The sequence below is a fragment of the Cibotium barometz genome, chromosome 20 (genome assembly GCF_041138505.1).
Source record: "Cibotium barometz isolate CiBa-2024 chromosome 20, ASM4113850v1, whole genome shotgun sequence".
Classification (NCBI taxonomy): Eukaryota; Viridiplantae; Streptophyta; class Polypodiopsida; order Cyatheales; family Cibotiaceae; genus Cibotium; species Cibotium barometz.
This window is the reverse complement of record NC_141065.1, coordinates 3,651,051-3,676,333: the sequence shown is the minus strand read 5'-3', so window position 1 is coordinate 3,676,333 and position 25,283 is coordinate 3,651,051. Positions and strand designations below refer to the sequence as shown.

The 25,283-nt window shown below is 44.6% G+C and overlaps 1 protein-coding gene across 2 annotated transcripts in view; it reads left to right on the top strand.

The window, feature by feature from the left end:
• The window catches only part of LOC147627455 (protein ROOT HAIR DEFECTIVE 3-like), a 53,754-nt gene that overhangs the window by 13,385 nt on the left and 15,086 nt on the right, over positions 1-25,283 (top strand). For both annotated transcript variants that reach the window (XM_086814353.1, XM_086814352.1), the window contains exons 5-14: positions 7,189-7,259; positions 7,355-7,418; positions 7,600-7,665; positions 7,764-7,811; positions 7,895-7,957; positions 8,048-8,104; positions 8,193-8,351; positions 8,450-8,518; positions 8,735-8,826; positions 12,934-13,012. In XM_086814353.1, coding sequence (XP_086670479.1) covers positions 7,189-7,259; positions 7,355-7,418; positions 7,600-7,665; positions 7,764-7,811; positions 7,895-7,957; positions 8,048-8,104; positions 8,193-8,351; positions 8,450-8,518; positions 8,735-8,826; positions 12,934-13,012 — 768 coding nt within the window. The remainder of the gene's footprint in view (positions 1-7,188; positions 7,260-7,354; positions 7,419-7,599; positions 7,666-7,763; positions 7,812-7,894; positions 7,958-8,047; positions 8,105-8,192; positions 8,352-8,449; positions 8,519-8,734; positions 8,827-12,933; positions 13,013-25,283) is intronic.

The following is a 25,283-nucleotide window of genomic DNA, read 5'->3' as shown; positions in this document are numbered from 1 at the left end:
ACCGAGATGCCAAGTTTACTAGTCATTTTTGGAGGGCATTGTTTTATAACTTTGGTACTAAATTGAATTTTTCTAGTGCATTTCACCCACAGACTGACAGCCAGACAGAAATCTACAACAAATTGGCCTTTGATGTGCTGAAGTGTTATGTCCACGATTAGCAAGGTAAGTGGGAATCATATTTGCCTTTAGTTCAAGCTGTTTTGAATGATTCTTTTTCTTTAGCTATTGGCAAGACTCCATATGAGGCAGCGTTTGGACACCATTCCAGTTGCTATTGACTAGGACCTCGTCTTTAGTACCTGAAGCGAATAGATTGACGTAGTCTTACCAGGAGATTTTGGAGTCAGTAAAAGATAGGTTGGCTAAAGCGCAGGAGGCCTACACTCGACAGGCCAACAAAGATCGAAGTGACGTGAAGTTTTCGGAAGATGATTGGGTGTATCTTTGGATTATGAAGCAAAGGTTGAAACAGGTGGGCAAGCGATGTCCAAAGTTGTCATTCAAGAGCTTCGGACCTTTTCCCATCCAAAGAAAGATTAATGAGGTTTCAATGAAGTTGAAGCTACCTCCGAGTTGGACTATGCACGACGTGTTCCATGTCAGTTGGTTAAAACCATATGTAGGTCCGATCCCTTTAGAAGTGAAAGACCAAGCGGAACCAGATATCATTGATGAAGGTGAAGTTATGGTTCCAGAATAATCCTTTTGCACCGCTTCTAGCATGGCTCAGGTCGACGACAAAGACAGTTCCTCACAAAGTTTTAGGACCGAGGGACCCACGAAACGGTATGGCTTGACAAAGAGTTTTTCGACGACTATCTAGTGTTATTGACGGATTATTTGGAGGCTATGCAGCTTCCATCAATTTAAGCAAAAGGGGATGCCACGTGCATCCCGCACTTGGATGCCACGTAGACATATCTGTACAGAAGGTGCAAGACTTGGGGTGGAAAACTGGTCCCATGTGATCCCAGTCCGAGACAAGCTAGCCAGGGTTCCACTCCAATCGTCCGAGGTCAGGTGTGCATTGTCGTGCACATGCGTCCAAGGTCAGGTGTGCATTGTCCTGCACATGAATCAGTGCGAGTCCGCATTGAGAGTCTCTCTCTAGAATGATGTCAGCGGTTCTATGTATCTGGTATGACACTGGATGCCAAACCGCTATGTAGACAGGTAGGATTTGCAGGTAGAAGGGGGCATCCATTAGTGCTACCCCAGAAAGGGCATTATGCCCCATGGTTGGGCAGTTGGTAGGCCTTAGGCCACCCCAAGGGGGCCCATGGCCCTTGCCCACCAGCCCAGGAGGGGCTGGCAGGCTGTCGGCCAGCCCAAAGTGTTGGCTAGCCCATTGGGCAGCCTGGACTGCAGGCGGCCACAGGTTGTCCAGCAGCCTGTGCAAGTGGCCAGACAGCCCCAGTGTGAACACACAAAAAAACAGCATTTAATGCTAGATAAATAGGTTGTGGAGAGAAAGTTAACCAGCCGACCAGCATACTGAAGGGGTATAAATAACCAAGGTATATTTCAGTTCCAATTATCTCATATTTCACCAAGTGCTGAAGCTACTCAAGGGGCCAAGACAGCCAAGGAGGAGTTAATGCAAGGGTGGATTCTGAAGGTCAAGAGCAGAGGATTATCCTCAGCTAAGAAGGTTCAGGTGCAGTCTTTTATTTTCAATTTTGCATCATTCTAATAAAAGCAAATACGCCATTCGTGGTGGGGGCCCTACAGAGGGTATTCGGGACCCAATACTGTGTCCTCTGCCCCCCCCCTCTCTGTCTCTCTCTCGACACTAGCGGAGACTACAACAGAGGAGCAGGACCATACTAGCATGGCATGGGAGATGTCCAGTTAGAGTACGCACCATGGAGGACATTGAGGATATCCGCCATCGACCAATGAGAGACATCTTTGGATAGTGATGTATATGATGCTTACCTTTGTTGGTGGAGTTTTCCTTCCCAGATGTTATCCATTAGGAGCTCCTAGTACCTTACTTTTCCTCATAGTTGTTGTTTCAGTTTTAGTTAGTTGTTTAGTTGTTTTAGCTTTTCTTACAGAGACATTGTATCAGATCCACCAATTGTTGTAACCTTTTTGGTCTCATAGGTCATTTTGGCCTTTTGAAGACGTTAATATATCATTTCATTTCATTTCTCTCTCTCTCTCTCTCTCTCTCTCTCTCTCTCTCTCTATTTTTATGCACATCTACATTCAGTTTTGTGTGTTAATTTCGTCGCGACAAGTGTGTTGATTTTTGAGCATTGAAGTTACCGATCTCCCCCGAAGCTTCTGCATGTTATAGAGCTCCTCAAACCTGCACTTAAGGCAATGAGACTACTCGGTGCTTACATCTGATGGGTGTGTACTAGCAGTATGGGACGCTAGGGACTTCGCACGTGGAGCCATGTCTTGGATGTTACTATCCCCTTGTGCTTGGGGGTGAGCATGAATGGCTTTGTGAATGGGCTGTGAGCTAGATGCCAATGTATGTGTGTTTCCTTTTTATTTAATGCCTAAGAGCTAGACTTGTTGGAACTAAGCTCAGATACTACGAGAGGAGAGGAGAAAATCCACTGCCGGGATATTCTGGGTTCTAATTTGTGGGCTTCCTTTCCAAGGTCTAGTAGTATGGGACAGTTAGGGTGGAAGACGGAGTCAAGTCAAAGGTGAACTATGGTTAGGTATGCTCATATGGTTTTCACAATTGTGCGTATCTATGGAAAAAGCACGAGTTTTTTGTCATATCTATGTGTTTGCTTGTTCTTTGACAAATCTGATGTGTGTGTATGAGGGTAACACCCTCCACCCACTCTTAATGTCCATCTTTAACTTTCTACACTCTTTAATTTCTTGCACGGTTGCTGAGATCTTTGCATCCCCTACTTCATGGTCAAACAACAAACAACTTTAGGGGTACATGTGGATGCTTTTGGTGGCCAGCCTGTTACGACCTTGTGGATCTCCTAAACATAAAACATGAGTGAGTAGTACAAACCCCCTAAGAGGGGTGCAGGTTGGCTCACTTGTGGTGGCTGTGCAGTAGGTAGAGGAGGTTGCACATAGCCCGCATGTTGAGAATAGTGGAGCAACAAACTGAGCTTGAAGAAAATTGGCACATAGCCCGCATGTTGAGAATAATGGAGCAACAAATTGAGATTGAAGAAAATTGGGATCGACACCTTTCTGTATTGCCAGTAAAGGCTGTCCCACATGTTAAGGGAATAGCTGTGGTATATTGGGTTGAACAATGTCACCACCTTGTACAGGAGAAGTAGGTATGGTTAAGTCTCTGCGGGGGAGGTCGGCGAGGTTCCATGTACCTCCACAGAAGAAATTGAGGTGTCCATAATACATATACTTGGCCGTAAATCAGTTAAGAAAAAAGAGCACTTGTAGAGAGTGTATGGGCAATAGATAGTGGGATGAATACTTATGACAGGTGAGAGTTGATGAGGGAAGGGGTGCACAAGAAGGAAGCACAGAAGCATGCAGTTCGGGGTGTCAAAAAGCATTATCTCTGGTCGACTTCAGAGATTCCTATGCATAGAGAAATCACATGCTCCCAAAAAGGCATACTTGGTCCCAAAAAGGCATGCCCAGCCTTCGAGGAGGAGAACTCTGCACATGGGTGGCCTATTGGGCAGCCTGAATCGGAAGATAAATGACCGGACCCTGGCGTTGACACGATCCCACATCTGTGTTTGTGCCTCACGGTCCTTCTTCGTTGACAGTAACTCCCCTTCCTCTGCTTTCGGTCGTGGAACCCCGATAACGATGAAATCAGCAAGGTCATATGACTCCATTAACCTTCCAGATGCCGTAATTATTCCCGTCCAACTGACGGTCTACTGGGAACGTGGGGAGAGTTGGGATCTTCACATGCTTCTCAGCCAGCTCCAACAAATCTGCCATCGCAGGGATGTAACTGAAAAGGGTGGGTGGGTGGGGAAAAAAAACTTTTAACCTACAAGTGGCTGTCCAGCAACTTAGCCTGCCTTCCTCTTGCTACTTCTCTTCCCGAACAGTCCCTAATAGCTATTGTATGGCTCTCCACTTGTCATTATAGCCTTCTCTTGCCATTTTAGCTCATGGGAGGCCAAAATCTGTACATTGGAGCCCTCTCTCTTCATTTGGAAGCGGTTCTAATGCTGCAAACTAGACTCTACCATGTTGGCAACTCCTCTCTATTCTTGGTGGATCTCTACTCCAAGGTTATGGCTCTCTACCACCATTACAGCCTACAGGCTGCCCTAATGCTGGCTGCCCTATTTCTCTCTCTTGAAGGCTGCAAATGAAGTATACCTGCTGTTGGGGATTGTTTTGAAGGCTTCCATCACGAAGAAATACTGAAGGCAAGGGTATTTATGTTAGCAGTCATCTCTTGAAGGCTGCAAATGAAGTATACTAGCTGTTGGGGATTGTTTTGAAGGCTTCCATCGCGAAGAAATACTGAAGGCAAGGGTATTTATGTTAGCAGTCATCTCCCGTCTGTACACATTACTCAATGAGGGCCTTTGTTGTGGGTGTGCCCGCCCAGGAGTTCTCCCCATTTTTTCATGTCTTTTTTCCCTGTTTTTGGGTTGCAGGGGCTGTCTTGTTGTGGCCGACTCCCTCTGTTGCTGGCCAACTCATTTTGTGCTGGCCGACTATGATTTTTGTCCTGGCTGACTGTACTTGTGCTGGCCAACTGGCTCTCACCCAGTCGCGGACATTCATTCAGCCTATCGGCTGTTTTTGGGCTGGCTGACCAGCACTGTAGGGTGGTACCACCCTTGCTCCCCCACTTCCTTTTGTATCGGATCTTCGTGTATATAGCAGAGTTTATACAGCTTCTCTCTGTCTACACTTCTGCGTTTTGTTTATCTCAGCAGTTCTCATTTTCCACTGTGCATTCCAACAATTTAATCATTGCATTATGATTTCCAGCCATTGTACTTGCCGTACCAACACTTGTACTTGCTATACCAAGCACTATACTTGTTGTACCAGCCATTGTAGCATTGTACCAATCGGTGTACCTATTGTACGGCCATTGTACCTATTGTACCAGCTCTATTGCTGAGTTTTTCTATGGCATACGGCACCCTGAAGACCCATGGGGATGGGAAAGATTAGTGCCCTCACAGGAAGAAGTGGGGGAAGCCTTAGGGTGGTTCTAATCGTATGCGGAAGCGTCGGGAAGTCTTCCTGAGGCTCTAGTGACGTGGTCCTTGTTTTGCGAAACCCCCGAGCCCTCCAGAAGTTACATTGGTATCAGAGCATTGGCTCTTTCACACTCTTGTGTGAAGACGATCATGTTGGGGTATAAACACTCACTATTCGTGTAGTTAAGTACGGTCAACCTATCCACTCATGGGAGCAATCATGCATCAAGAGCATGAGCATAAGTCAACATGGTCTATGGATTCGTGGATTCGTGGAATCTATCTTGGAAGCATTGAATTGGTATTATGCTTGATAGGTATTCACTTCTATATTGATATCATGGATCATTTCATCAAGCTCAAGACAACCTGTATGGAGATACGTATATCTATTGGGCTTTATGACGGACTGGCCAAGAAAAGCCAAGTATTCCTTTCTTTTTCTTGCAAGATTGTTACATGGGATTTTTGAATGCCTTACCCTTGTATCTTTGCAAGGAGAAAATGGTATGTTTTCTTGAGTGTGTTTGAGGAAAGTATTGATGTGCTTGATCTATATGGTTGCTATTGTTGGAAGGTTGGCGATTTTGAGCGTGTGATCTATGGCTAGAAGGTGCCTTGTATTATCCCACAAGTGGAAGCATGGAAAGTTGAAGAGCCACATATAGGCTGGAGTGGCACTTGTCATAATCATCTCCTCCGGCCAGTGTTTTGGGTGGCAGCTCACCAAGAGATGGGAGCCCAGTGGAGGGATGCTGCAGGGCCCGTTGGGGGTGTTCGTGGAGCTCGATGGTGATGCGTCTCCTACGTGCGTTAGTCTTCCGCTGCGCATTCTGACATGGTATCAGAGCCCTAGGCTCTTTGAAGATCTTGGGAGTTTTCTGAGCAAGAGGGGGATTGTTGCGTTGCTGATTGGTGGACAAGTGTGAGGCCACTTGTCTCACTTTTATCCACTTTCTTGCCACATGTCCCAATCTAAGAGATGGGTCCACCCATAAACTCTCTCCATAAACTCTCTCTATTAATATCCCAATTGGTAGCCCATTTGTCATAGGTACTTTGGCAACTCTTGGTATTTGCTCAATTACAAATGTAATGATGTGAACAGAATTTCCATCGGAGTCGGGCCAAAAATAGCAACTCCTAAATTTAGGATTGTGATCCTTTGTATTCCAGGATAATCCCCTATTCCCAAAGCTTGTACTTTCCAAATATTTAGACGTCCTAGAGTCCACCATACTGGGAAATGTCCAGGCTGGTGACAAAGGGTAACCAACTGCCATAAGTGCTTGGTGCCCAAATTAAAGGTGTTCACACACATAATAAGTGTGTGTGAACACTCTTGCTTATAAATCCTTCAAAATTGTCGCTAGCAGGTGGGCATCCCCGGCCTGTCAGGGTTAGCCACGACAACGTAGGCATTCACAAAAATACAAATCATTCAACTATGAAATCTCTAAGTCAAGCTTGCACACATGCATGATACACTTTTAATGCATGTGTATGCATAATACACTTTTAATGCAATGGAAATCTCCCATTATCTTAGCTTGTTCAATGTCTTGTGGACATCCAATTTCATTGGCATAGAGCCCAAGGGTCAGGACCAAATCGTGACATTGGGTTGGGTATTTTGCTACAATGTTTGCTAGTGGTAGTATGAATTTGTCTTGGGATTGTAACAGTGGCATCAGAGCAATGAATTTGGTACATAGGTTTCCCTGTTTAGAGAGGTGGATATCTATCGTAAGAAGACAATATATATTAGTTTCAATGATTGGCACTGGCTGAATTGATTGCCACAGTTTAATGAACACAAATCGTTGGCTAGTGCTTGTGTGCAATTGATTCCTCATTCAGTTGTTATAGGGCCTTTGTATCGTAGTTAGTGGTTTTTTTTGGTATCATATTAGTAGTTTCTATCATGGCAGAACTTTAAGTGCCTGTTTTGCAGTGGCTGTTTGTGGCATTGAACATGTATATGTGAGAGAATTCTTTAATAGAAAGTAACTCTGACATGCAAATAATCTTTGTGCAGGACGAGACCGCTTTCGAAAAGCAGAGTGCACTTTTCGCCCTGGCTGTTTCAGACATTGTCTTGATAAACATGTAAACTCAGTATGCATGTTGTTCATTGCTTATTTTTTCTTTTAATCCCCTGTTGGACAAAGAAGGCCAATAGATCTGTCTTGATGATGCCTCAGGTGGTGCCATGACATCGGTCGTGAACAAGCAGCTAACAAACCACTCTTGAAAACTGTTTTCCAGGTGTCAATACACTCTTCCATCATACTGCTTTTGAGTTTGTAAAAGCTAGCTTGTGTTTTCAGAAATACTCTCTTTTGTGTTTCCTCCTCTCCCTTTTATCTTTCTAGTGATGAAAACTTGTACATTTTCACTTGCTAGGTCTACGGTTGCATTTCTGAATGCTTTTGGGTTTCATGGATAGGTGATGATGCGGCTGTTCACCCCTCGCAAGTCAACTTTGTTATTTGTCATCCGTGACAAGACCAAAGTATGTATCAAGACATTCTGTTTGGTCACACTTCTGGAACTTGAAATTTCTCAGCTTGATAAAGATTTGTACATTCTATTGACTTTTGCATGGACCAGACTCCATTAGAGGTATTGGAACACATCCTACGAGAGGATGTTCAGAAAGTGAGCCCCTTTTTCTTGCTTTGAAGAGCTTGTTTTAAGGTGTCTTTTGATTGACACTAACTGATGCTTGCTTGCTCATTCAGATTTGGGATTCTGTTCCCAAGCCCACCAAGCACAAAACTACTCCGATAAGCGAGTTTTTTAATGTAAGCTTATATATGCGTACATCATTAAAGAGTAAATATTTTGGTGTTTTTGGTTCTAATTGAAGATAATGAAATGTTCATCTGTGTCAGGTTGAAGTCACTGCCTTGTCTAGCTATGAGGAAAAGGAAGAGCAGTTTATACAGCAGGTAAGATTTCAGGTTAAATAGTCCCTTATGTCAAATCTCTGTCCTGTCTGATCACTGAGTAGACGTCTTTGTTTTTTCTTTGATACAGGTTTCGGATCTGCGACAATGCTTCATGAATTCAATCGCACCTGGTGGCCTTGCTGGAGACAGAAGGGCTGTCGTGCCTGGGTCAGGTTTCCCTTTCAGCACACAAGAGATCTGGAAAGTAATCAAGGAGAACAAAGATCTTGATTTGCCCGCTCATAAGGTTCTACATCTGCTGGGTTCTTTTGCTTCGCATAAGCTCATTTAACCTCTGTTTTTCTGTTAATCTGTAAGATTCTTTCTTTTTCCATGTGTTTACAGGTGATGGTTGCCACGGTTCGCTGTGAAGAGATTGCAAATGAGAAGTTGATGGAGTTGGCTGCAAATGAGGTATTCTCTTCCAAGTTATCTTTCGATCCTGGATTTGTGAGCATGGATTTCACTATGTTGCAAATCAGGTCTAGAGTTGAGTGTTTTTGAGGGTACTCCTAACATGGGCGCTCAATCTTTGCACTGAATAGCATGTTTTGTAATATTAAGTTGTGGTTCTTTGTCCTTGGCGTCAAGCCGGTAATATTTGGACTCAGATGGTTTCTCTGATTGAAGGAATGGAAAACTCTTGAGGATGACAGCAGAGCTGGTGTAGTTCCGGGATTTGGGAAGAAATTAAACAATGTACTCAATCAGCATCTCTCTAGGTGCGTTTTGGCCCAAGGGTCACTAGGACTCTTAGTTTTGGTTAAAATTCTTCCTCTCTTTGCATGACTTTTTACTGTTTTAATATGAGATGATTAAGAGTCCTTGTAGAAACATGGCACGATGTGTTGTGGATTGGAAAATTATCTAGAAAGAAGAGTTTGGGCGACTAAAAAAAAGAGGAGTTAAAAAGCAAAGAAGTATTCCTAATGGTTTCAGACAATAAGGATTAGAGATTAATGTCTCCTTATAGAAACATGGCACGTTGTGTTTTGGATTGGAAAAGCAGAGTTTGGACGACTAAACAAAAGAGAAGGGTTAAAAAGCAAACAAGTATTTCTAATCGGTTCAGATAACAAGGACTTCAGATTAATGTCTCAATTTGTATAGCCATCCATGTGTGCATGTTTGTTCATGTGCATGTGTGTATGCAAAGTCATTCAACTTATACATGTGTGTACGCTGATAACGTGACTTATAATGAATTGGAGAGTTTACATAGGTTAATACTATTTACTTAGATGCAATGCCCTTCTTAAGAACTACTTGAGGATTTACCACCTTGTTGTGAAACATATCTTTATACATTATGAGTTTGTATACTCTATGAGGATCTCTCAAGGGATCACACATCCCTCGGGTTTTGGAGGGGGGAAGGTTTTCTTTCCTGGAAAGAAAGAAAGAAAGAAACATATTATCCTTCTTGAGATGCTATGGAAAAGAAATAATTCAACATGATACTTTTTAAAACATACCTCGAAACATCATTTGTTTTTTTTTTCCCCAAAAGCATTGGCAACGTAAAAGGGGAGTTTCTCCAGAATTGAAAACCACTTTTTAGAAGGTCTCATACTTTGTCTTAAGCTTAATTTTAGAGTCTACTGAAATCCCATCGTGTTGCAAGGAGCCTTTCTGGTGATAAATGAGTGCAATCATCTTCATCCTTGGGAGGAGGCACCGTCTTTTGAAGGTCATATGTACAGCATTGACATAGCTCTTGCCTCTTCATTGACAAGCATGCAATAAATATATGCTTGCTGTTATTATGCACATTCAAAAATAGCTAAACGTTGATGCGTTGGGGGAGTCTGCCTCTATAGCTCGTCTGAACACACTACGGTAGGGGGAACACTTGCAACTAGCACCACAACACCAGCAAAACACAAATCCAGAGTACCAATCTATTTAGCTGACTCCTCCAGCTGTCCTCCCATGTTAGATCTAGATCTGACCTTCCACAACTCTGATCTTCACTCGTAACACCTCAGCTGACCAAAAAAAGCTCTTAGCTGACACTTAGCTAGCTGGTCAGTTGTTGACTGTAATCTAAATCAGATTCCTGCTGCTGAACCCAGTCAGTTATTTGTCCTCCAGCCTCCTAAAATGTCCTCCAGCCTCAGATATCTTCAAAATCCTTGCCTAAGAACCTCAAAGAACTTGACAGCACCCCCAACTGACTTCCTGTTGGCTAAAATCTGATTTATCTACCTCAACTGACTCAGTTTTGAATCAGATCTCTCCACTCCAGTGTCCTCTGACACTTCCACCCCCTCAAATATCTAAGATCCCACCAACATTCAACTCCACAAACTCAAAACTGATAGCAGCTGACTGTCTGCTGACCTTGGAGTAGCTTCCCCTTCTACTCTGCCAAACTAACTGCTACTGACTGACCTCTGATAGTTAGACCAAACCCTAAACCACTTCCCTTCAACCCAAGAAGATCATATCTACCCTTCTACACCCTCAGTTGACTGCTTCTGATACTTAGCTGACCCTCTCTGACACTTGAAGATTTCAGCTGATGCTACCTGACTGAGACTTGACTCAACGGACTTCAGATCTTCACTCGCACATGTTTTCTCTCAACAATCTCAAACAAAACAACACATACTAGAGCCTAAAAACTCATCAATCCAAACTCATAGGAAGCCTTTTGCATATAGTTGAAATCGAGCCAGTCTCAACAACCCTGAGACATGGGGTTCAAACAAAAAAGAGAAAGCACCAAGAAACATAGGGATCCTCCACAAGAATATCCCAGCAACAGCTCTTCAAGTCTGTATCTTCATCTCCACAGGTATCAATATCAATGGAATCTGCAGCCACACTCTGCAGGTCTCCACCTTCACACACAGCAAGGAATAATTGAGCAACACATTGGATTTATCCAAGTTCTAATAGAGTTGCACTCCCAGAGATCCTAGGGCATCTCAACTTCCTACAAGATCCTTTGTTTCCTTTGCACCCTCTGCTTTGGACAGACCCAAGCTTCCTCACTCTATTCCCGCGTCTTCTTCACAAACAAAAACTGTATTCACAAGCTTCCACAGAGCATCTTCACAACCCCCCGCTCTCTCTCTCTTGACTTCTCTGGCTCCTATGCTCCTGTGCTTCTCCCTCTGCTGTCCTTGTCGACTACTCCCGATTCCCCTACGCATACAAAAGCTCCTCTTTCACTTAACTGGAACTGACAACAGCTAGTTCTATTTTAGAAGGTGGCCATGCAAAAGCCTTTTATTCCTAAGGTTCTAAACATACCGGACGGGCTTATTCTCATTTCTGTGGTTTGGGCGGGCACGTATCTTGGGCACTAGGGTCTAGACATTAAAAACCCATCAACGTATGATGTTTTGAGAATTAGCAAATCAAGTACACTAAAGGTTAGACCTATCGTACTCTTCTTTTCTGAACTTGGAGAGATTTTGCCATGGATTCTGACATTGGTTCTCCCAATTTGGAAGGAATCTATAAGGTTTTAGCAAGCTTATTTCCTTTCTTGTAAAAAGACAACCAAAGGACCCAAGGGTTTTCATTTTTTAATTGAATATGTTAGATACTCATTGGCTTCCTTAATAAAAATCGTGGACTAACCCAATCCATTGTCTTTAATAGGGATAGTGTTTTACCACCAACTTTTTGAAAAAGCGTTGCTTGAAAACTCAGGGCACAAGGCTGAATTTTACTTCAGCTTTTCTTCCTGAATGTACTGGCCTTTCTTAAGTTGTGAAATATTGAATCCTTACTCTTTGCAAGGCTTATGTGCATGACCAACAGAAGACCATTTTAATAACGGGAACTACAGGTGAAGCTTCTTGCTTGTATAAATTGAGACAAGAATACTTGTTTGTATGGTTGAATTATTAGCCTTTGATTGTGGATTGTTTTTCTACAAATACTCTTATGACAGGTAATACAAGTAGGGGCCTTGACCATGAATAATTTACAGAACTCCATTTTTCAAACGTTTTCTGATGTTCATAACATGCATGTAAGTTTTGATAAGTAAATCAAGGCTCGTAACTCTGAAAAGACCAGTAGTTTGAGAATGAAAAGCTGAAGTAAAATACAGATTTGTGTTTACATCTACGAGCAAGGAATGCCAAAAGTTGCTGGTGAAAACACTGTTCCTGTCAGAATATATAATTTGGGATAGCCTATTTAAACATCTTCAATCACAGAATGGAGCAGCCTCTGGTCCATTGATGGAGTGAAATCTGATCAATTCCCACTTTGGAAAACTTGAGGCAACCCATGGCAACATCTCTCCAATGCCCTTGTTGATGTGCAGAGATGAAACTGCGAGGGGTCTTGCCTCTTGCTTGCGGGGCTTGTCGATACATAAGCATGGCAAACCTGTATATGTTGTTCATATTCTTTAGTGTAATATGCCTCATGGTGGTGCATCCCGGTCCTTGACATGTGAAACCCTAGTGTGATTCCTGCTCACAAATCACTCATTGCCGTCATTCACCCTTTATATGGCTTCTGTAAAGGGGGCATGACTTCTCGTTAAGTAGCATCACATGGGGGAGTGGATGCTTCTGACAGGAAGTGGAACGCACTGTATGAAACATCCATGTGTTTTGAAGGATTGGAGTATTGCTGAGATAACTGCTTTCACTAGTCTAGATTTAGGTCAACAAGAACTCACAGATGGTCACGTCTTCTCGTTACTTTTTAGAGCCTACATTTAGGTCAACAAGTCTTTATAATGATCATGTCTCTATGGAACTATTGGAAACATTAAATTAGTGAGGTGAAATCCAGAATTTTGTCAAGTGATTTTTATGCTAGTACTTCTCATTGTTTCGTGTTTGATCAATCAGGTACGATGCTGAAGCAGCCTTTTTTGATGAAGGGGTGAGAACAACAAAGCGGCAACTGTTGCTGAAGAAAGCATTAGAAGTAAGCTGTTTGAATCCTGTGTGGTGATTTGTCTACTCCCAAATTCTTCTTGTGCTGCCATGTTTGTCTCCCTATTCATTGCTCTACCAGATCTACTATGTGTTTCTCAAGACTCAATGAGCAGTCACATATCATTAGAAAAAGTAGTCGAAGGAAGGAAACTATGACTGATCGCTGGTCGGAGAACCACAAAAACTTGGACTAGGTGTCAACACCTAGGTGCCTCATTTCCATTTGGGTCATGTACCCAAGGGCTGTCCTTAGACTTAAGGTGTGAACGAGAGGATAGTTTGTGCTATGAGGCACACTCCTGCTCTTGCGACAAAAGTTGCCGATTTCTGTCAGAGGAGCCCTGTCTAGGCAACTGTCCTGTTGTCATGAGTCATGGGAGCATCCTGCAAGAGAAGTATCACCTATCTGCAGACAATTTGTGATGAAAGCAGCTATGAATTATCCTCTTCCCTGAGCCTTGGGTCGTTGTTGTGAAGAAGCACGGGGTTGAGTCATTCTTCCTACTTCTTCAAGCTTGGTGTTCCAACTTGCTGTTTACAACATGTTGTGAGGGTCGGGTGTTATGCACCACCTCATATTGTGGGCACTTGTGGCACCTCACAGCAGCACACAGGTGGCAGGAACAGCAACAGATAGGTGACAGGCAGCAGGTGACTGGTTGGGCAGACGCCATGTGGCAGTTGGGGCCTGGTCAAGATGACACTTTTAAGACAACATGGCCTTTGTTGACATTGTGACCAATGTGCATGCATTAAAAACAATCTTGCTACATGAGCAGCTGGCCAGGTGTGGACAGCTGTCGTGGATCCCCTTCAGCAGGTTGACAGCCCTTATGCTGGCCGACCGGGACAGACGGGGCCTATAGAAGCATGAGCTGGATATTCAGTTCCATATCTCATACCTTCTGAGTGATTGAAGCCTCTGGAGCATCTTCTCTACATTGGGGATGATCTGGGGGTGATCTATAACAGTGTCTAGGCTGAGATCAGGGATCTACATTTTTAGTATCGTTATGTACTTGGAACGTACTGTTGTATCTCATTTTCTTGTACATAAATATGCAGTAGTTTAGGTAGTCATGCTTTTCTATTCCCGTGCTGTTTATTCACTTGCACATTAAGCACAAGTCTACCACAAAGAGAATAGGAAACTGAATTCTAACTCAGGTGAGAATGGCAGACACTGGAAGTTCAACATTTTGGTACTTGTCTTGCTTTTGACGTTGTGAGGTATGAAATTATGATTGAACTTTTGAGTGGGATTTCTGTTCTAAAGCATCTCTAAAACGCTGTAGGTATGAAACCCAAGATCTTGAAAGCTTTGTGATGTATCCCTATGTTCGGGGTGAAGTTGTGTGAGGAAATTGGATGAGTTTGTACTCATTGAACCTGGATATATGGGATGATGGTATATTGGAAACACAACTGTTGGCCACAACTGCAACTTACGTGTACGCTGAGCCCTACTTTGACTCGGCCCTATAGTGCATCGAATACTTTCTTAACTACAACTGATTTATGACCTTCCAGTGAGCCTTTGTTCCCAATTGTGTCTGCCATTCTTTTGCAATCCCCTAGATTTTCCTATCCAGTCAGAAATCCACCCAAATATTTAGCAAGGATAGTTCGTTCACAGCAAATAGGATGGTTTGGAGAAGGTCAATTATTGTTAAAGTGGCAAGAACCCATGGTAAATTTAAAAGAAGATGATGTGCTGGTTTCTTGTCAGTCTCTTTATTTTGTTCTTTCATCATTACCTGGAAGAACCTCTTTCTGGTTGCAAAAACATGCCGCTGGAAGAAATGGGTTTTCTTATAAGGTATGTTTAGAGAGAGTGGATGGTCTCTGCCAGAGGGGTTATTGTACCCTCAATGACCTTTGTGCATTGCACCTGCTAGATACGCCAGGCTGCAATGCTGTCGATGAGCTCCCACTGTCACAAATTCCTAATTTCCTGGGCTTAAGATTAAACCCTGTGCACATACATGGCCATGGATGGGTCACCATTTGACATGTGTGGGTGGCATGCCAGGTGTTTTGTTGACATGTACTATGGATGGATCCCGAGGAGCCCATTGACATGGCAGAACGTATTTCCAGGCATCATTAATAGATGGGGCTTCTTTCCTTGATGAGCTCAAATTGAAAGCATAAGTGTTTGTGAATTTGATTTTGATTTGAATGTTTGGTTTTGAATGCCTAGTTAAAAAGCTTATGATGTTGAGACGATGGGGACGCCCTATTGGACAAGTGTCTTGCATCACTTGTTTGCCCAATGGGACATTTGATGGGTTTTAAAGGTGGTAAGTATTTAGTTTGAAACCTTAATTCATATTGAATGGTTGCCAGTTCGCGCAACACTACATTTCTGGGCGGACAAAGTTTTGTCTGGGCGGACACCAAATGTTCACCCTCCCAAGCGGACACCAAGATTTGGCCTTATGGCTTAGGGGGCAAACTTAGGGGACACACGGCATTGCTTTCCACATGAGAACACCCCATGCTGCCACCACTTCATATTCTCTTTGACTAAGAAAACTGATTTTGAGAGTTTTTGCTCATATCTATGAAGGAAAAACCCTATTTGGAGTGCTGAAAATCCTTGGAGCTATAGGTTGATCTTCTCTACAGGCTACTACAATCAATTATCTTTATCCTACTCTTGATGGAGAGCAGTTTTTATATCTCCATAGCTGCTGGAAAAACTATTTTACAGCCCATTACTCCATTACTGGCTGTTTTCAGCTGCTGTTCGACATCTTTTTGACTGTGTGTATTGCCTTCTTATTGAGGAACACTATCATGTGCTGTTGTCTAAGAATTAGGGTTTGCAAACCCTGATTTCAGACTTGCAATTTCTGCAACAGCTCTTAAATCTTGAGGATTTACTACTGAAATATTGGTATTTCACTTTGCCATTCAGTTTCATGTGTTTCAAGTACACGATGAAGACAAAACAACGATTCTACTTTTAGCTATGAGAGTTCTTTGGGAAAATGAAATGTATGTTGATATGCGTAAGTCCATTGACATGAATTTTCACAGGTGTGAAGCTTCACTTGAACCCTTAGGGGCAAGGCGGTGAATGAATTTAAAACTGGTTGAGTGTCATAGTTTGACAGATTCACGGGTGCCAGTCATTTGGGAGGTATTGTTTACTATTGTCTTCACTTGCATTGTGGAAAGAAGTGGTATTTTGACAAGGCTGGGCCTTGGCTGCCAATTGATGATGCTTGATGTATTTCACTCCTTGAGATTGTTTGTCCAAGAAGAAGGACAAGACCAAGGGCAAGTCTTCATCTCAGAAGAAGGGTAAAGACACGACATACGACAATGATACAGATACTTCTAGTAACACATCTAGGCTCCCAGGGCGCTTCCGGCTCGAGAGGACCAAGATAGTGTACTTCTCTGTATACATGCAGTTTTCCCCATGTGCTTCCAGCCAGAGGAGGCTTGTGGGCGGGAGAGGGGGCTAGTAGTAGCTCCATTTGCTGGTGCATGGGAACCGTGAGTTGGAGTTCTAAGCATTAAAAAGACATGGTTGATAGCAAATGCCAAGAGAGTGCAGCCACACAATAGTGAGGAGAAGAGGGAGAGATGATAATGAACAAGAGAATCAGCACAAGATTATGTGGATTTGTGGGAGTACAAGATGTAGTGGAAAGCATAAATTCATTATACAAGCAGGACCTTTTTATAGGAGAGACCTCATTACATATTCTGAGCATATGCTAGGTGTGATGCCACCACATATGCTAAATAAGATTCCACCACATATTCTAAGTATGATATGCTTTTTGAGAGGCTTCTCCTACACGAGACTTATACAAACTAGCGGTTGTTCACACACATTGGAACCGCTTTATTTAAGGCTTACATTTAGTTCTAGTTTACTCAATCACCTAGCACTTGTTTATTCCCACATTAATCACTATTAATATTTAACAATGGTCATCTTTGGTGTAGTAGAGATTATGGACTGGATCTGTTCCGAGTTCATTGTTCGAGGCTTTTGGGATGTGACGTGTTCATAGTCCACTATTGGGTTTTATGGGCGCGGTGTGTCCAGCAACTCATCATTTTATTCTTGGAGTTCATTGCACACTTGTGTACACTCGTGTGGGAATTCGGAGCCAAGCAAAGTTCCTTGCTGTTCGTGGTGGCATTTTTGTTTCGAGGAAACAAGTTGGTGTCAGAATACACAGCGGAGATGATGACCAGATCTGGGAACACGAGCAAAACGCAATGCAAAAAATAACAGCACAAGAGAGAGAGAGATAGAGGCGTGTAACTCTGCACTATATACACAAGAAGAATCCCGGAATGATACAATACTGGCAAGGGGCTGTGGGGCAATTTTATATGGCCCCAAGCATGCAGTTGGCCTGCTCATGGGCAGCCGACACGACTTGTAGAACTCCACGACCAGTAGCAGTACCAGTTGGCCAGCTGAGCACTATCGGCCAGCGGCAGCAGCTGTGAGGTCCACGACGTGTCATACACAGTCGGCCACCTCCAGCAAGTAGACTAATGTATACAGCTATAGTCGGCTACAGACAAGGACATCCTGCCACCTCAGGGCTGCCTCCCAAGCCACAGAAAAAATGGCAAAAATGTGGGGAAAAATACGGAGAGTGGGGAAAAATGTGAAAACAACTAAAAAGGGTGGGCACACCCACAACAGAGGCCCTGGTGTATATGTATAGATAGGAGATGACTTCTAACAGTTGGCGGGCGCTCTCTTTGAGGTGATTCCGATATCTGCAGTACTAGAGGGCCCATGGTTGCATCTTCATCAACTTATCTTCTTCAGACTCTTGCACACTATGAGCTGCAGAGGGGGTGTTAGAATTGTGCATCTCAGTGTATTTATGGGGTTTGCCTATTTTATGAGCTTTTATCATTTTTCTCCTATTTTTGATAAGTCGTGGACAGTCGGCCTGTTTCTAGAGGCAGTCGGCCAGTTCACATATGCACTATAAAAGGGGTCTTCTTATATTCACTTGATGTAGTTCATTCCAAGCACAATTCAACACTACTTGCTGGCTATTGCCATTGTAAAGCTTCAAGCTATTATAAAAGGTGATCTTGTCCACAAGCTCTCTCTCCTCTGCTCCCTCTTCTCTCTCTTATTTTGTCTACGCTTCCGCCTGTGCATACTCAAACACTTTGAAAGGTAATCCTTTGTTGGATTTGGTAACCTCCATAGTTTTTTTTCCGCCTGTGCATACTCCAACACTTTGAAAGGTAATCCTTTGTTGGATTTGGTAACCTCCATGGTTTTTTTTCCTTGGGAAATTGAGAAAGCAAGCAGTCCAAATGGCTACGTACAAACTCGTCCTCAAATGGGAAACGAGAGTCAAAAAAAGGGGAGGATGCTCTTCTCCTTCGACTGGTTGCTCTAGGAGGAGAAGGCTATCTCATACAATGGGGGAGGGGGAAACAACCACACAGGTGGGCTCGCCACTGTTGTCAGCGAGAAAGGGACCATGCCGCCAGATCCTCAAGAAGGCCTCTCGGCACTTCCGCATGCGGTATGAGTCACCGTGAAAGCTGCCTCCACTGACCACGGAGGTTATGAATGATATTGAGCCAGATGCTTTGGATGGACTCCGCTGGCAGGGTGAGGGTGCCTTCGATGGCTTCGCTGCATCAAGCTCTCCATGTGTGCCACGCAGCTATACTGCTGCAAATCTCCCATCCTTGGCAAGAACTTGGTGACCAGCGACCTGCGGATGGAGTTGGGACTAGCACTATAGAAATGCGAAGGTGAGAGACCTAAAGGGCTAGTCCCCCACCTTCCTCCTCATATGGCGTGACAACCACAGCCTTAGTGGCCCAAGTAAGTGTGCCCCACGTAACAATATGGGCACGATCCATATTGAAAATGCGTAGGATCCTCTGCCAAACCTGCTGAGCCTTAGGGCAATCCCAAAGACAATGACGCTTAGACTCCTGTGGATGGCCAAATCTTGGACATAATGTTGTTCTACCCCCAATGGCCAACCACGTGTCGACTGCCAAGCTTGTATGTGCCAGCTGCCACATGAAAAGGGTAATCTTCTGCGGCCGAAAACTACCCACAACCGCTTCCAAAAATTTGAGAGAGTATGCGGCGAGAGGTCTTGAGACCGCCAATGTCCTGTTGTTGGAGTGCCCTCTATCTCTAACATTTGAATTGTGCAATCTAGCCATGCAGCGTAATAAAAAAAGGGGTGCCAAGCGTCTCCTCACTATCCTCTGGATCTTGCCATGTCCACTATCCCGGCTCCCATTGGAGACTCGTGAGAGGCCGGCCTCCCAAATCCATAATCACCAGAGTTTCTCTCTGACTACCTTGGCCGGTGGAGGGTCGATGTGCCACTCATGTGCATGAAAACCAATCACCCTCACCTTTTGCAAGGTGCATCCTCTGAAGTCCTCTAAGAGAGTCTTTGCTCTCTTTAGTCTGCCATGAAGCCTGATAGAAAAGGTGAGTAAGTTGGAGCTGTCATCCGCGCCATGAACTGCGAGGAGTATATCGTGCCTGGTGAACACTCCCAACCACTACGGGGGGGGGGGGGGGGGGGGGGGGGGGGGTTCCGGTATCAGGGCCAATTTGGGGGATGGCAGAGTTGATGTCGAGGCTAAGTCTATTCTTGCCCCCAGATCCCAGTAAGGCTCCTCTCCTGGGCCTTAGGGGGGGACAACTGTTTGAATGTGAGCCAATCTCTAAGTGACGTAGTGGGGTCCATGCTCAAAGCTCCCCATGATACGTGTGGGTGAGCCTTGAGCATGTGACTGCTAGATAGGCGGACCATGGGGTTCCAGATCAGATGCTGGCGGAGCCGCTCCTCACAGGCTACTAGATTGACTGCTGAAGGGCCAGCCTGAGGTAATCCCATGCATGCAAAAGATTGGCTATGAATCTATCCTCAAATGTTGGACTAAAGTCGTGTGCCCGCATCTCTGTGAAAATCCATCTCGTGCTCTGAGGCAAGGGCCTCCCAGCCTCCAGGGTCGAGGTGCGGGTGGAGATCCTAGCCAGGAGGAAGTCCTTCCAAGGCTCACCACCCGGAAGAAGACCTCTAACAATCAACTTGCCTAATAAGGCTGAGCTCTGAATGGAGGGGTTGATGATGCCCAGGTCCCCTCTACGTGGTGGCTGGATGATCACTAACCAAGCCACTTGGCTTGGCCAGTCTCCCATCATTGCCAACCCACAGAAAGTTCTGGATCAAACGCTGAACCTGACCAATACATGCGCGGGAGAAAGACCAGCATGGGGTAATGTACCACATGGTGGCAAGAAGAACCTGGTTTGCCACCACTACCCGACGAGCTAGGGAAAGCTTGGCTGAACTCTAGTATAACAGCTTCTTCCAAATGCTTAGAAGAAGGGCGCGAGCTATTGCTAAGGGGAGATGTCAATGCCAACCTAGCATCCAAGATAAAGTCGGGGCAGGCGATGAGCCAACCCGAATTCCACACGACTTGTGATAGTTGATCTGTACTCTGGATGTACGACAAAAAATCTCAATTGCCTCGGCAAATCTCTGGTGGTTCCCCTAGGCTCTCGACAGGTATGTTACTGTGTCATCGGTGAACACGGAATCAAGAAGCTCCTTCTGCACTCGGATGGGGAGACGCAAGTCCTTGGAGTTCGGTCTCTTGGACGGAGAGAAAACTGCTCATGGCCTTAGCGATGAACATGAAGAGATAAGGTGCTTGAGGGCACCCTTGCCGGACTGAGTGTGAAAGCGAAAATCTATCACTTCTAGCACCTTGAATAAGAACCTGGCTATGAGAAGCCGAGTAGAGTCCCGATACACCTCGGATCCACTCCTCCGGGAAACCCACCATCCTGCACATTGTCCCTTCCAGAAAGCCCAAGTCTAGTGTCTTTGCTTCTGCAAGAGGACCAATCCCGAACGAATAGGTCGGGAATGAGGATTGGTAGTCAGGCTTTTGCTGCTCAAGGCAAGGCAAGGCATCCAGTGCCAGTGGCTACAAAGCTAAAGGTGGGACAATTGCATCTTCTAGCAAGGATGTAGACAAGGGTGACAGTGAGAAGCCCAAGAAGAAGGGTAAATGTAATTACTGTCGGAAGCCAGAGCACGACATAAAAGAATGTAGGAAGAGGCTTGCAAAAGAGAGGGACTCTGGCATGTCTGTGGTGGCCAATGCATCAATACCAAGTGTTGACAAAAAGGATTCAGCTAGCTATGCTCAAGATGAATGGGCATTCCAAGTTCAATGTAGCTATAATCCCTCTTTACATGATGTATGCATTGCAGCTCCAGATGCTGATGTATGGTACTTTGATCGTATCACAATGTCATCTCTTCTCTTCCTTGGAGGGTGCTCTGAAGGGGGGAACAATTATATGTGCAAACAACTCCAGTTATGTTGTCAAAGGAGTTGGAAAGATTGTGCTCACCGCTTCAAATGGGACAATTACTCTCTCTTATGTATTGTATGTACTAGGTATCAAGAAGAACCTCCTATCTGTTTTGGCCATTGCTGGGTCCGGCCTAGTGGTTCGTTTTATGGATGATAGATGCATTGTACATGATTACAGTGATGGGGATATTATTATTGCATCTGGTACTTTATGTCATGGTCTCCTCAAACTTGATGCACATGAGAGAGTTGCGTATGATGCACATGCAGTGTCTAGTATATCCAGTGTGATAGATGCAGAGCTTTGGCATGCTCGGTTTGGTCACTTGAACTCTGCTAGTTTGCTACGCATGATATGGTCTCTGCATTGCCAGCACTTGATGCACCTGTCAAACATGTTTGTGAGGGTTGCATTTTAGGCAAAATGCATCGGGCACCATTTCCCTAGGATGGTTCAGTGAGGGTTGCTCAAAAATTGCAGCTCATACATAGTGATGTATGTGGTCCGATGAGGACACCATCCATTGGAGGTCATCTCTATTTTGTTACATTCATTGATGACCTTTCTAGATTCGAGTCTATGTTATGAAGCAGAAGCAAGAGGTATTTATGTGCTTTGAGCACTTTCAGCTCATGGCTGAAAATGTCTTTGGATGTAAGATTGAGACATTACGTACAGATAGAGGGGGGAATACATGTCAGAAAGAAGCATTCAGCATTAGTGTACCGTGTCCTATACACCTTAGCAAAATGGTGTATCTGAGAGAAAAAATAGGTCTCTCATGGAAATGGCACGATGTATGGTCAAGGGCCAAAGCTTGCCTCACAAGTTTTGGAAGGAAGCTGTCATGTGTGCAGCCTATGTTCTTAACAAATGTCCGACCAAGGATAGGAAGCCATCCGTGGTTGACATGCGTGTATTTGGATGCTTGGCTTATGCTCTTGTGCCTGAGCAGCATCGCACTAAGCTTGATGCATTTTTGTGGCCCTATGGGCTGCACTTCAGAGAGCAAAGGGTACCGTCTCTACCATCCTGCCTCACAACGGATTATGGTTAGCGAAGATGTGGTTTTTGTGGAGTGGCCGTTTCGGGGTTTCGGAACGCGTTTCTATGTGACTATGATGTAGAGTCAGTAGAAACCTTAGGTTTTACATTAGAAAGCACATATTGCATATCATTCATCCATTGCATATAGACCATTGCAGAAGCCTTGAAATCGCATCCAGTATTTTTGGGATATTTATTAGCATTTATTTGGCATTTTTTCCATATTTTTCAGAATTTAATACCATCTTTAGCCATTATTATTCATAAGACTCAGTCGTGTGTAGAAGTAGGGATCCAATCGGCTAGCCCTACAGCCAACCGACCAGCCCTTAGCACCCATATAAATAGGCTTGCTTTTGCACCATTCAAGGAATCATATCATAATTCAGCCAAGCGTTGCAGTCCTCAGCCCCTGGAGCATCATAGCTTGCATAATCAGCCACACAACAGCAAAACGCAGCATATACAGTAGCCGGCCAGCATCAGGTCATCATCATCCTTGCGTTTTTCAGCCCATCCAGCAGCCGGCCAGCATTAGAGCATTCTCAGCCTTGCGTTTTGAGCCCTGAAGCAGTTTTCAGCATTGCATTGCATCAGCCTTTGCTACAGCCCCTTTGGTGAAGGTAACACGTATGCATACATTCATTTTCAGCATTTATTCATAGCTAGAACAGTCCCAAACAGTCCATACCCCAACCTCAGATTTGCAGCTTTCCCTCATTCCATTGGGAAGAGTGCATAGGCTCGAGATCGGTCATTATTGGTGCTTCTACAGCCGTGTATAGTTCAGCTTGACTCTTGGTCCTCAGAGATCTTGCGTTTGGCTTATCGTCAGTCCCAAGTCATTTTCAAAGTAATAAAGCAAATACTATTCCGGTAACGGGATAGGGGGCCCTTCAGTGGGTAATTCGGGACCCCATATGGTGTACAGTTTCTCTCTCTCTCTCTCTCTCTTCCTCTCTCCAAATCTCTTAAAGTTTGAAGTCATAAAAGTGGATTGCTAAACTCGCAAAACTCAGGATACAGAAGGCGGTGTGAGACTTGTGTGACAGGATCCCTAATTACGAATACTTCCGCTGCATGTTACAACTATGGTCATATGCGGCTGGCTGCAAGCGTTGCAGGGGACTTTCGGGTGTGTAGTTGCAAGGAGGTGGGTGCTTCAGGATGGGCAGTGCTTTTTGCCCATAGCCTAGTGGCGCAACAATACCTGGACAGCTTGTCATGGTAAGTGCAACCAGGGCTGGGGTCTGTGTGCGAATTGGGAAGTAGGTAGGCCAGCGGGTTGCACACACAGGCAGTCCCACAAGTTGATCATGCAGCCAGGCCGGTGTCCTGTGCGTTGACTGGACAACTGGCTGGCGTTGGTAGCTGACTGGGCAGGAGGCGGCAGCAGGAGGGACATAAAAAAGGAGGAAACGGGAAAATTTGCCGCATAGGAAAACACAGGGAGCTAGGCGCATAAGAAAAAAGCTTGGGGAGGCATGCTTAGTGGTGTGGAGCTGGGTTTATTATAAAAAGAAGCATGTGGGATATTTCTTGTGCTAAAAGTGGGGGGCTTTTATTTTAAGCCTTAACTCTTAACGAAAACAAGCTTTTATAAAACACTCCAGTCACTATAAATTTTTTTTTTTTCCAGAAAGGAGACTTCTATTAAGTATAATTTTTTTTTACAAAATGGAGATTTCATACCAAGCAAGGTGGAGATCTCAACCAATCAGGAGCCCTGTGCTGCCAATAGGGTTCCGAATGAGAGGATGTGAAAAAGATACCAATGTTCCACTCTCTCATAAACTGGCCGCGCTTCCTCTTCGCAGCCCTCGAAGATCCTTGGATTCTGGTCCAGGTAGCCATAATGGTGTGAATAATATCACTCCAAATCCTGCAAAGACACTGAGAAACAAAAACGGGAGTACCCTCAATGGCCTCATTGCATCTAGCCTTCCAGATATTCCAGGCTGAGATGCTAGCAATAATCTCCCAAGAGCTGTCTAACCTCTGTGCCGGAGGGACAAAGTGTGAAAGTGGCAAATCCTGAAGACAACACTGCCGAGCAACTCCTTGCCTAACCATAATGGCCAAGCTCTTGTTGGTCCCCTCGAATCTCAGCTGACGCCCAGACTGTGTCAACCAAATGATAGAACCAAAAGAAATGATAGCATCCCTCTTAATCCTACCAAAGAGGTGTGCAATCGCAGACCAAACCCTCTGTGCTTCCCTACATTTCCATAAACAATGGTAAACTGACTCCGAAACTCCTGCACATCTAGGGCATGCTGGGCAAGCACCAGTAACAGACCTCCACTGATTGGTGGCCAGACCACCATGAAGGGAAACCCATATAAAGGAGGAAATATATGGCTTCCTATAAGAATGCCACAATCTCTGCCAAAATACCCTCTGAATGTCAGTCGAAATGCCGTAAGATTCCCAATGGGGTCTAAGAGTAGGGACACTCTGATTGTGTCCCAAGATAAGATGTCTAGCATTCCGCACCGTATAACTGAAAAAAGGCATGCTTTTCAAAGGGTTACAAGCATCCTTCCACTCCCACTCACCGGGGTCCCAAAGCAAATGTCTGATAGGGCAGCTACCATACAACCAAAGGCTAACACTCTCTGTGATCATCCTGGGGGGGGGGGGGGGGGGGGGGGGTGTGTTCAACAAAGACGTGCTTCCCTAACCTGCTAACAACTCTGACTGGACGAATCTGGGGGCCCTCAATAAGGTCTTGCACGTCACACCTCTCCAGTTGCCATCCATCCTGTACAGAAAAAAAGACCGGTACATGATCCTCCCTAGGCAAGGGGAGACCCATAACCTGAAG